General features: G+C 45.3%; 1 protein-coding gene across 1 annotated transcript in view; it reads left to right on the top strand.

Annotated features, from left to right (window-relative positions):
• Nucleotides 1-13234, top strand: part of LOC145341794 (rifampicin phosphotransferase-like) — a 175706-nt gene that overhangs the window by 119426 nt on the left and 43046 nt on the right. Inside the window, exons 23-24 of the mRNA XM_080186727.1 lie at nucleotides 949-1023; nucleotides 10061-10153. Of these exons, the coding sequence (XP_080042853.1) occupies nucleotides 949-1023; nucleotides 10061-10153 (168 nt within the window). The remainder of the gene's footprint in view (nucleotides 1-948; nucleotides 1024-10060; nucleotides 10154-13234) is intronic.

The following is a 13234-nucleotide window of genomic DNA, read 5'->3' as shown; positions in this document are numbered from 1 at the left end:
GGATGGAAAAATTCCAGACAGAGTGAATGGCCATCAGGTTCTGGCCTTTAAATATATGCTAACAGTACAAAAATGTTTGTCCTCTTTAATAATGGCCTGTTCTGCGCTGTAATGTTCTATGTTCTAAGTAAATGTATAGATTATGTTACACTGTTGCAGCTATTTTACTAATTTATTTTGGGCTTCAAAGATAGCTGTTTAGTCTTAACGGAGAAGCTGACATAATACAAAGCACGGCCTCCAAAATGCAGCCTGTAGACATGTCAGAATCGTACCAACCATGGTGTGTTTAACCTTCCAGAAAAGAAATAGTTAAAAATCCAGAGGGTGGCCGGCACTGCAGTTCAATCCCTGATGCAAGATTTCAATCTCAGTAAACAGGTTCTTTCAGAGAACTAAAATTGCTCCCAGGGTTATCTCACTTAGTACAGGAAAACCGTACTCCATCTTTACTGGTAAGGGAGCCGAGTGAAAGAAAAATCCAAACCAGGCCTTTGTCAACAGACTATTTCTGAGTTACTGTAGTTCCTGACACTTAAAACAACATTGGGATGGAAGGTCATCTACAGCACAAGCTTGATACCATGAAAATAGAGATATTTTGGGCATGTTTGACATGTGATTTGTACAGGACCGATAATGCTTGGTAACTAAAGGTCTAGACGATACCTTTTTTTTTGGAAGAATGTTAATGACTGTGCAATTAAGCAATCTTGCTTGTTCAGTACAATTGAAGTGATGCTGATATTAATGGAATGCTTTTAGGAAAGGAGTCCAATGTCTGGTTTGTGGCCCTTTGATGGTCAGTCAAGTAAAGACTGAAATGTTTAGTGTTATATGTAATACTGGGGGGAGGGGGGGGTGTTATCGTTGACTTACGTTTAAAATAGACTTAAGGCCTCAGTCTTTTTCCAAATTAAACATTTGATTTACTTGTTTTTCTTCCAGACCTTGAGTGCCAACATGGAACAGAATAATATCATCATGCAGAAGAAGATCAGTGAATTTGAACTGCTAGGAAGGGTACTTTTTAAATTTTTATTTGTGCAGTATGAAAAATGCAAAATACAGAATTTTATCTTCCCCTCACCTGTGGGTTTGTAGGCGGGTGAGTGAGTGTAAAATTCCTCGTATGACTTCCTGCTCTGATTTGTCTGCAACTTAACACTAGGGGGAGGTCTTGATTGGCCTCTTCCCCAATTGAGACCGTTTAAGTGGCCAACTATTGACAACTTGGGAGCCGTTTTCCATGCAAGCTCAATTTTCAGGCCAATGGGAGGCCTTCCAGCGTATGGGCAAAACTTGAAAATAAATCCGGTTCAGGTAACAGGTGGGAAAGTGGGTGGGCACAGCCATTGATAGCCCCTTTTTAACATCAGGCAGCTTAGGGTCCAGTAACAACAGGACCTCCCATCAACCTGCCCTTTCTGTCAAGACCCCAAAGTGCCTCTGTCCAACATCACCCCCTCAACACCACTCTCCTCCCTTCCTATCATGAGATTCCCAAAACTGACCTGCTCCTGGAATTCAGGAACTTAAGCCCTGGGGACTAATTGCAATGATGTGGAGATGCCGGCGTTGGACTGGGGTAAACACAGTAAGAAGTCTGACAACACCAGGTTTAAGTCCAACCGATTTATTTGATAGTATACAGCTTAGATCAGAGTTGAGGAGGAAATTCTTCACTCAAAGGGTGGTGAATCTCTGGAATTCTCTGCCCGTTGAAGTGGTGGAGGCTACCTCGGTAAATATATTTAAGTCACGGGTAGATAGGTTTTTGATAGACAAGGGAATTAAGAGTTATGGGGAGAAAGCGGGAAAGTGGAACTGATCCACTTCAGATCAGCCATGATCTTATTGAATGGTGGGGCAGGCTCGAAGGGCTAGATGGCCTACTCCTACTCCTATTTCTTATGTTCTTAAACTTGCAAGCTTTTGGGGTGTGCCCCTTCGTCAGGCGAATGGAGAGTTCTGGCCTCCTGATGCCAGAACTCTCCGTTCGCCTGACGGATGGGCAAACTGCAAAAGCTTGCGAGTTTACTATCAAATAAATCGGTTGGACTTAAACCTAGAGTTGTCAGACTTCTTACTGACTAATTGCAATCCCAGCCCTGTCCACTGCAGTGCTGGTGCTGAAGGGACCAGAGAGGTGCTGGCAAATCAGATCAGGATAAGGTGAGATTTCCTCCAGAGTGAGAGGTGGAGGATCTGCGTTCAGCCAATTAACTCTCTTTGGCTCGCGAAATCGCAGCGGGGCAGGCAGTGTTGGCAGAGATGTGTTCCCTGCTGACTCTTGGAACGGTGGGAAGGGAAACTCTGCATACCAACAATCCGGGGTGGCACGGTAGCATTGCTGCTTCACAGCACCAAGAACCCCGGTTTGATTCCCAGCTTGGGTCATTTTCTATGTGGAGTTTGCACATTCTCTCCCTGTGTCTGCATGGGTTTCCTCCAGTTTCCTCCCGCAGTCCAAAAGACATGCTGGTTAGGTGCATTGACCCAAACAGGCAGTGGAATGTGACGACAAGGGGAATTTCACAGTAACTTCATCGCAGTGTTAATGTAAGCCTGACTTTTGATGAATAAATAAATAAACTTTTTTTCTCTGGAAATTCTCCTGATATTAGGGTTAGGAGGTTATTCCAGAACTTGCACACTCATCTCCTTCAGTGGATCAGTGGTATGATGAAGCAAGGCAACTTATCTAGTTAAATAAATCCACAACATCCATGATGATGTTGAAAGATGGCCAATTTTCCTCCTCTCTCTTTGGAATTCCTTCCAAAATAAATACCACAAAATTCAATTTATTGACTCATATCTCTTTCTGGGACCTTGCTTTATGCAATTTAGTGTGTTGTATTTGCATAAATAGATGAAAAGCCCATGACAATGCAAATTTTTAAGACTTCTGATACACGGATCAACCTTGTGGCACTTCTCAAAACTGTCCCCAGACTTTTAAATGTCCTGTTTGAATCTTGGTGACTGGAATGTGATATTGTCATTTCCATCCCATCACGAAGGATAACATCCTCTGATTCTGACTTTGCCTCAGCTTCGCTGCTGATAGCCTCATAGAATCACAGAATCACAAAATGATACAGTGCAGAGGAGACCCTTTGGCCCATCGAGTCTACACTAATGCATGAAAGGCCCTGACCTGCCCACCTAATCCCACTTGGCAGAACTTGGCCCATAGCCTTCAATGTTATGGTGTGCCAAGTACTCATCGAGGTACTTTTTAAAGGATGTGGGGCATCCTGCCTCCACCACCCTCCCAGACAGTACATTCCAGACCATCACCTCCCTTTGGGTAAAATATTTTCCCTCAAACCCTCCCTAAGCCTCCCATCCCTCACTTTTTTAACTTGTGTTCCTTTGTAATTGACCTTTCAACTAAGGGGAACAGCTGCTCCCTACGCGCTTTGTCCATGCCCCTCATAATCTTGAACATCTCAGTCAGGTCACATTCACTCTTCTCTGCTCAAACGAAAACAATCCAAGCCTATTCAACCTCTCTTTATAACTTAAATGCTCCGTCCCAGGCAGCATCCTGGTAAATCTCCTCTGCACCTCCTAATGCATTCACATCCTTCCTATAATGGGGCGACCAGAACTGAACACAGTACTCCAGCTGTGTCCTCACTAAAGTTCTATACAACTCCATCATGACCTCTCTGCTATTGTAATCTATACCGCAACTGATAAAGGCGAGTGTGCCATATGCCTTTTTCATTACTCTATTATCCTGCCTGTCCACCTTCAGAGATATATGGACAAACATGCCAAGGTCCCTTTGTTCTACGGAACTTCCTAGTGTCAGACCTTTCATAATATACTACTGTGTCAAATTATTTCTTCCAAAGTGTATCGCCTCACACTTTTCAGGGTTAAATTCCATCTGCCACTTATCCATCCATTTGACCACCTCGTCTATATCTTCTTACAACATAAGACATTGAACCTCACTGTCAACCACTGTTGGCTTCTTGACAGAGGCCAGTAGGTGGTTGTAGAGTATTGATTTTCAAACTGGAGGCCTGTGATTAGCGGTATGCCTCAGGGATCTGTGCTGGCGCATTGTTAGTTATTATTTATATTAATGATTTGGATGAGAATATAAGAGACATGGTTACTAAGTTTGCAGATGGCATCAAGATTGGTGGCATAGTGGACAGTGAAGAAAGTTATCCCCGATTGCAACGGGATCTTGATCAATTGGGCCAGTGGGCTGACGAATGGCAGATGGAGTTTAATTTAGATAAATGCGAGGTGATGCAGTTTGGTAGATTGAATCAGAGCAGGACTTACTTAATTAATGGTAGGGCATTGGGGAGAGTTACAGAACAAAGAGATCTCAGGGTACATGTTCATTGCTCCTTGAAAGTGGAGTCACAGGTGGACAGAGTGGTGAAGAAGTCATTCAACACGCGTGGTTTCATTAGTCAGAACATTGAATACAGGAGTTGGGGCGTCTTGTTGAAGTTATACAAAACATTAGTAAGGCCACCCTTGGAATATTGTGTGCAGTTCTGGCCACCCTATTATAGAAAGGGTATTATTAAACTAGAAAGGGTATTATTAAACTAGAAAGACTGCAGAAATCATTTAGAACATAAGAACATAAGAAATAGGAGCAGGAGTAGGCCATCTAGCCCTTCGAGCCTGCCCCGCCATTCAATAAGATCATGGCTGATCTGTCGTGGCTCAGTTCCACATTCCCGCCCTCTCCCCATAACCCTTAATCCCCTCGCTTATCAAAAACCCATCAACCCGCGTCTTAAAAATATTTAGCGAGGCAGCCTCCACCACTTCAACGGGCAGAGAATTCCAGATATTCACCACCCTTTGAGTGAAGAAGTTCCTCCTCAACTCCGTTCTAAACCGCACCCCCCCCCCTTTATCTTGAGGCTGTGCCCCCTAGTCCTACTGTCCTTTCTGAGCGGGAAGAGTCTCTCCACCTCTATCCTATCCATCCCATTCATCATCTTATACGTCTCAATGAGATCTCCCCTCATTCTTCTAAACTCTAATGAGTACAAGCCTAGTTTATTCAGCCTCTCCTCATAGCTCAACCCCCTCAACTCCGGCATCAGCCTCGTAAACCTCCTCTGCACTCCCTCCAAGGCCAAAATATCCTTGCGTAAGTGCGGCGACCAAAACTGCACACAGTACTCCAGCTGCGGCCTCACCAGTGCCCTATACAGCTGCAGCAAGACCTCCCTACTTTTATATTCAATCCCCCTCGCTATGAAGGCCAGCATCCCATTAGCCTTCCTGACCACCTGCTGCACCTGCAGGCTGGGTTTTTGCGACTCATGCACAAGGACCCCGAGGTCCCTCTGCACCGTCGCCTGCTGCAGTTTTTCGCCATGTAAGTAATAATCCTTCCTACCATTATTCCATTTACTCGGATGCTATTGGGACTTGATGGTTTAAGTTATAAGGAGAGGCTGGATAGACTGGGACTTTTTTTCTCTGGCGTGTACAAGGTTGAAGGGTGATCTTATAGAGGTCTATAAAATAATGAGGGGCACAGATCAGCTAGATAGTCAATATCTTTTCCCGTAGGAAGAGGAGTCTAAATCTAGAGGGCACCGATTTAAGGTGAGAGGAGAGAGATACAAAAATGCCCAGAGGGACAATTTTTTCACACGAAGGGTGGTGAGTGTCCGGAACAAGCTGTCAGATAGTAGTAGAGGCGGATACAATTTTGTCTTTTAAAAAGCACTCAGGTAGTTTCATGGGTAAGATGGGTATAGAGGGATATGGGCCAAATGCGGGCAATTGGGATCAGCTTAGAGGTTTAAAAAAAAGTGGCATGGACAAGTTGGGCTGAAGGGCCTGTTTCCATGCTGTAAATCTCAATGACTGTGACCGGTGCCCGACAAGGCCGCGTTCTCAGTCCCCTACTATACTCCTTATACACCTGTGACTGTGTGGTCAAATTCCCCTACAATTCAATTTTCAAGTTTGCTGATGACACCACTGTAGTTGGTTGGATCTCAAACAATGATGAGACAGAGCACAGGAATGAGATAGAGAACCTGGTGAACTGGAATGCCAACAATACCTTCCTCAATTGGTCTTCCTCAATGTCACCAAAACGAAGGAGATTGTCATCGACTTCAGGAGAAAACAGTCCCCTGTCTATATCAATGGGGACAAAGTAGAAAAAGTGGAGAGCTTCAGGTTTTTAGGTGCCCAGATCACCAACAACCTGTCCTGGTCCCACCCGTGCCACCACCCTCCGCCCCCCCCACCACCCCTCCAACCACTTACCAACTAAGAAACCCCATCAACGCCTCTACTTTCTCAGAAGATTAAGGAAATTTAGCATGTCAGCTACGACTCTCATCAACTTTTACAGATGCACCATAGAAAGCATTCTTTCTGATTGTGTCACAGATTGATATGTCTCCTCTGTGTCTGCTCTATCAAGCAATTCCCCTCAAGCTGCCTCGCTATTTCCTCCTTGATGACGGATTCTAACATTTTACCTACAACAGACGTTAAACTAACCGGCCTATAATTTCCTACCTTTTGCCTGCCACCCTTCTTAAACAACGACGTAACATTAGCCGTTTTCCAATCTTCCGGCACTTCCCCGGAATCCAGCGACGTTTGGAAAATAACCACCAAGGCATCCAGTATCACCTCTGCCATTTCTTTCAGAACCCTCGGATGCATTCCAACCGGTCCTGGGGACTTGTCCACAATCAGTCCCTCCAGTCTGTCGAGCACCGCCTCTCTAGTAACAATAATGTCATTGAAACCCTCCTGTCCTACCATCTTTCCATCGCTAACACCCGGCAAATTATTCACGTCCTCCTCCGTGAAGACCGAAACAAAAAAGTTATTCAAGGCCTCAGTCATTTCCCCATCCCCTACCACTAAGTCCCCCCTCTCATCCTCTAAGGGTCCAACGTTCACCCTAGCCAGCCTCTTCCTTTTTATATATTTATAAAAACTCTTGCTATCCTTTTTTATATTAAGCGCTAGCCCAGCTTCATAGTTTCTCCTACCCTTCTTTATCAACTTCTTTGTCAATCTTTGTTGACTTTTAAACCTCTCCCAATCCTCTTCTCGCCCACTACTCTTAGCTACTCTAAACGCCTCCACTTTTAATTTAACACTTTCCTTTACCTCCTTCGTTATCCACGGCTTATTACCTCTCCTCCTACGGTCCTTTTTAACCATCGGAATAAATTTCTGCTGAGCACCAAGAAAGATCTCCTTAAAGATCCTCCACTGCTCCTCAGCAGACCTACCTTCCAACGCGCTCCCCCAGTCCACATTCGCCAATTCTTCTCTCATCCTTCCGTACTCCCCTCTGTTCAAACAAAGGACGCGTGTCCGGGAACCCACTTTCTCCTCCTCCATCTGCACCAGAAACTCCACCATACAATGATCACTCTCTCCAAGAGGATCCTTCACCGCAAGGTCCCTAATTCTACCCTCCTCGTTACATAACACCAGATCCAAGATAGCTCGCTCCCTCGTCGGCTCCAACACACACTGTTCAAGGAAACTATCCCGGCAGCATTCCAAGAACTCCTCCTCGAGCCCACCGCGTCCAACATGGGTCGACCAATCAATATGTAGATTGAAATTCCCCATAATTATCGCCGTTCCATTCCTGCACGCCACACTTATTTGCGCGTTAACAGCCCGCCCCACCTCCAGATCATTATTTGGGGGCCTATAGACGACACCCACCAGCGTCTTCCTCCCTTTGCTGTTCCTAGGGTGTTAGCGTGGATAGAGGATTGGCTGTCAAATAGGAGGCAGAGAGTGGGGGTCAATGGGTGCTATTCGGATTGGCGGTTGGTGACTAGTGGAGTGCCCCAGGGGTCGGTGCTGGGGCCTCAGCTTTTTACCATTTATATAGATGATCTGGAGGAGGGAACCGAGTGTATGGTGTCGAAATTTGCTGATGACACCAAGATTGGGGGAACGGCAAATTGTGCGGAGGGTGTGGAGAGTCTGCAGAAGGATCTAGATAGGCTGGGCGAATGGGCCAGGAACTGGCAAATGGAATTTAATGTTGGCAAGTGCGAGGTGGTCCACTTTGGTAGGAAGAATGGTAGGAAGGACTATTACTTATGTGGCGAAAAACTGCAGCAGGCGACGGTGCAGAGGGACCTCGGGGTCCTTGTGCATGAGTCGCAAAAACCCAGCCTGCAGGTGCAGCAGGTGGTCAGGAAGGCGAATGGGATGCTGGCCTTCATAGCGAGGGGGATTGAATATAAAAGTAGGGAGGTCTTGCTGCACTGGTGAGGCCGCAGCTGGAGTACTGTGTGCAGTTTTGGTCGCTGCACTTACGCAAGGATATTTTGGCCTTGGGGGGAGTGCAGAGGAGGTTTACTAGGCTGATACTGGAGTTGAGGGGGTTGAGCTATGAGGAGAGGCTGAATAAACTAGGCTTGTACTCGTTAGAGTTCAGAATAAAGAGGGGAGATCTCATTGAGACATATAAGATGATGAATGGGATGGATAGGATAGAGGTGGAGAGACTCTTCCCGCTCAGAAAGGACAGTAGGACTAGGGGGCACAGCCTCAAGATAAAGGGGGGGGCGGTTTAGAACGGAGTTGAGGAGGAACTTCTTCACTCAAAGGGTGGTGAATCTCTGGAATTCTCTGCCCGTTGAGGTGGTGGAGGCTACCTCGCTAAATATTTTTAAGACGCGGGTTGATGAGTTTTTGATAAGCGAGGGGATTAAGGGTTATGGGGAGAGGGCGGGAATGTGGAACTGAGCCACGACAGATCAGCCATGATCTTATTGAATGGTGGGGCAGGCTCGAAGAGCTAGATGGCCTACTCCTGCTCCTATTTCTTATGTTCTTGCTCTGCTCAAGACCGCAAGAAAGTATAAAAAGTCATGAATGTCGCCTAATCCATCACACAAACCAGCCTCCCATCCATTAACTCCATCTACACCTACCGCTGCCTCGACAAAGCAGCCAGCATAATTAAAGACCCCATGCACCCCAGGCATTCTCTCTTTCATCTTTTTCCTTCGGGAAAAAGATACAAAAGTCTGAGGTCACGTATCAACCGACTTAAGAACAACTTCTTCCCTGCTGCTGTCAGACTTTTGAATGGACTTACCTCGCATTAAGTTGATCTTTCTCTGCACCCTAGCTATGACTGTAACGCCACATTCTGCACTCTCTCATTTCCTTCTCTATGAATGGTATGCTTTGTACACAAGAAACAATACTTTTCACTGTCTGTTAATATATGTGACAATAATAAATCAAATCAAATTCAATTATAACACAATCATAAGGCCTTTCTTTCCTAAAGTGGCCCTCTGTTTCAAAGCAACACCTCATTCTTCGTCCCAGCTCGCGTTTACTTTCCAAGTTGTAAATTCTCTCAGCACCATACAAACACAGTTTGAACTGAAACAAAAAACCCACGCGTATGGAAACACCTAGGGCTGGACTTTCTGGCCATGCTCATCCCAAAGATGCAAAATCCTGCCTGGTTTAACAGACTTTTGCATGGTCCATGTCCCGTCAACTATGATTCCCGTGGCAAGCGAGATGGGAAATGTGAATCTAGCTGGAGTTTTACTCTTTCTTACAGGATTACGAAATTAAACTCACTGACATCTACACCTTGTCTTTGATATCCAGTCATACATAGACAACTTAAAATTACACCTGACAACTCTTTAAAACCTGTCTCTTTGAGCTTTTGGTCATTGATGCTAATACCATCTTTTATTTGTCAGTGTCAAGTTGTGTTTGATAATACTCCAGTGAAGTGTCTTATATTTTGCCATATTAAAGATAGAGTATAAGTTGTACCCTGAACTCTGTTCCACTTCTAGAAAATGCAATTGTGCAATGCTAGCCTAAGAGTTGAACACACCCAGTGAACCAGGAAATGTATATCTAATGTGATAATCGCTTGTTGTTTGTACTAGCAGTACCAACATGCCATGTATGTTTATCTTGTCAAAAGCAAAACATATCAGCAAATAAAACTCCTGCAACAATTCATACACATATTTATGAATTAATATTGCATTATTTTATTGACCAGGCGTTAAATGAACTATCGTTGCACGATGTTGCTTTGATTCACGGAGAGTCACCCTTATGGAAGAGGATCATCAATGCATTGCAATACCTACAGGTAGTTTCTTGTATTGTTACAGTGTTGTCTATTTTTATACTATAATCAATTTTGTATTGAATTCAGATTGCTGCTGCTGTTTCTCCTGTAAATAAATGCAGAAGTATATCTTCTGTCAATGCTTCACCAAAATCTATGAGCTCAGCCTTCAATCCACTTTTACACTTTATTTCAACAGAATAATGTACAAGTTTGTGAAGTGTCAGTGCTGGTTGGAAAATAGATCCTGGATTTTTCTGAGTGGCACTGTACCCCCCAACCCCCACAGCTAAAAGATCTGCTCCAGTGAAGTGTCTTATATTTTGCCACATTAAAGATAAAGTATATGTTATGTCCTGTACTCTGTCCCACTTCCAGAAAATGCAACTGGGGAATCCCAGCCAAAGAATTAATTACACTCAGTAAACCAGGAAATGTACATCTAATCTGCTGATGACCCAAATCTCAAAGAGATAGGTTTTAAAGAATTGTCAGGAAGCAGATGTAATTTTAAATGATCTATGCATGATTGGATGTCAGAGATAAGGTGTAGATGTCAGTGAGTTTAATTTCGTGTTTCTGTAAGAAAGAGTAAAACTCCAGCTAGATTCACATTTCCCATCTCACCTGCCATAGGAATCATAGTTGACGGGACATGGACCATGCAAAGTCTGTTAACCCAGGCAGGATTTTCCAGCTTTGGGATGAGCATGGCCAGAAAGTCCAGCCCTAGGTGTTTCCATACGCGTGGGTTTTTTGTTTCAGTTCAAACTGTGTCATCATCTATGATGATGGCTTCCCCATAGTGGTTTTAGCATTGGAAGTGACATTAGTTGCTTTGAGGTAAGACCTGCCTCTTTCTGGTGAGGAAAGCCTGTAGTTAACCAATCAGATAGCCATCGACTCTGTGCTCTCAGCACTGCCAGCTGAGAGCAGTTACCATTGCTGGGATTACAGGCAATCCCATAATGCTAAAGAACCCAGGTAAGCCTGGGATCGGGGTAGGGTTAACCGGAGAATGACCTTTGGATGGGGTATCTCCAATAGGCTCAGGGAACTGGCAAAGAAAGTGACCCCTCCTGCCCCCTTGTTCAATGTCAACCCACACAGCGAAAGCTGATGGATTTCCTACACGATATGGACCTCCCCACGTTGGGGTAGAATATGTGAGGGGACAAAGCCCTTTAGTGACCATTCGTTGACCACTCAAGGGCTTTAATGGTCCCCTGGGTGGGTGGCACCAAAAACCCCCCCTGCTCTCCTGTAAAATTTCAAACAGATCAAGGGTGAAAGATTCCACATATTTCTTCAATCATCTGCCTGGACTAAAGGTTAAATGTTCTAACATGACAAGCACATCATATATTGCATTGCTCAGGGCTGCTCCCAGCGTTCCATGTGTGAGAAATGCTAACGTCTCAATGATGCAGCTCCTCATTTGAGCACTCAGTCTGCTCAGCTCATGTCTATCCTGTTTTATAATGAGTGAATGGCTTGTTACCAGGTGTCACTTACCACTCACCTTTTCAGAACTTATCAGTTCATTGAGGCACTTCCTGTACTGCACCCATGCCCTCTTTCTGACTCAAAGGCTGCTGACCGCTGTGGCTGCCTCCATCTATGGCGTAGAATCATAGAACCCCTGCAGTGCAGAAGGAGGCTATCCAGCCCTCCGAGCCTGCACCAGTAACAATCCCACCCGGACCCTATTCCCCTAAGTCCACTCATTAACCCACTCGTCCCCCTGATACCAAGGAGCAATTTTAACATGGCCAATCAACCTAATCCACACGTCTTTGGGCTGTGGGAGGAAACCGGAGCATCTGGAGGAAATGCACCAAACACGGGGAGAATGTGCAAACCCCACGCAGACAGTGACGCGAGGCCGGAATTGAACCCCGATCTCTGACACTGTGAGGCAGCAGTGCTAACCGCTGTGCCACCATGCCGCCCACTTTGTGTCTGGCTGGGAGGATTTCTTCTTCTGAATGGAGGGGAGAACACATTCTTCCTCCTCCAGGAGACAACATCCATCAAAGCCTCCAGCTCACGGTCCCCAAAGCTCTCCACTACTGGGATATTCCTTGTATTATTTCTGGGTCTGTTGTAAACTGCTCGAAATCAGTGCTGTGTCTTTCATGGTGGGGAGGGCTCAGTGGGAGGTGATAGGAGGGAGACAGGAAAGTGAAAGAAAGGATGGATGGGATAACCAGGATGGAAGGATTAAAAAGGTTTTAGTGTCGGAGGTAATACATGCTGAGGAATAGGAAGTGGGCAGAAGGGAGCAGGTGCAAGGTACCATTCAGTATACATTCAGCCAGTGAGTATGAGTGAACATTGGGCCATAAGTCTGAAAATGCAAGTTGTGGAGGATATGGTTCACATATTATTTTCTGCAAGTGGATGTAGGACAGTGACTCAGGATTTATGAAATCAGTAGCAGATTTGGGGCAGCACGGTGTCACAGTGGTTAGCACTGCTGCCTCACAGCGCCAGGGACATGGGTTCAGTTCCCAGCTCAGCTCACATTCTCCCTGTATCTGTGTGGGTTTCCTCCGGGTGCTCTGGTTTCCTCCCACCATCCAAAGACTTGGGTTAAGTGGACTGGCTATGCTACATTGTCCCTTTGTGTCAGGGGAACTGGCTAGGATAAATGCATGGGATTATGAGGATAAGGCCCGGGTGGGACTGTCGTCAGTGCAAACTCGATGGGCCGAATGGTCTCCTTCTGCACTGTGAGATTCTATTTTGTAGGATGCTTGAATTAAAGAGGAGCTCGGGTTACAGGGGATAGGAGGGAGTGGAAAAAAAAACGTGAATGGCAGGCATTTCCATAGGAGAGAAGGCAAAGGGATGAGGATTAATGTTGGAGTAAGTGGAAGAATTCTGCTGCCAGCTAAATTTCTGGCCAATGTCCTTCTATCTAAATTGCTTCCAGCTGCCATCACAATAAACATTATGATTTATAGGGAAGATCTATAAAGGACTGATGCTTTCCTCCCTGGTGGTAGGAAAGGTCAGCCAGGCAGCCCTTTGGACTGGTGTGGTGGGGGTGGCAGTTTCTGAAACAAATTCCTCTCAGTCAGAGACGACACTGACACT

Source organism: Carcharhinus amblyrhynchos, chromosome 4, assembly GCF_965287045.1.
Source record: "Carcharhinus amblyrhynchos chromosome 4, sCarAmb.v2.hapA, whole genome shotgun sequence".
NCBI lineage: Eukaryota > Metazoa > Chordata > Chondrichthyes > Carcharhiniformes > Carcharhinidae > Carcharhinus > Carcharhinus amblyrhynchos.
The sequence above is the reverse complement of the archived record's forward strand: the minus strand, read 5'-3'. Positions and strand labels throughout refer to the sequence as shown.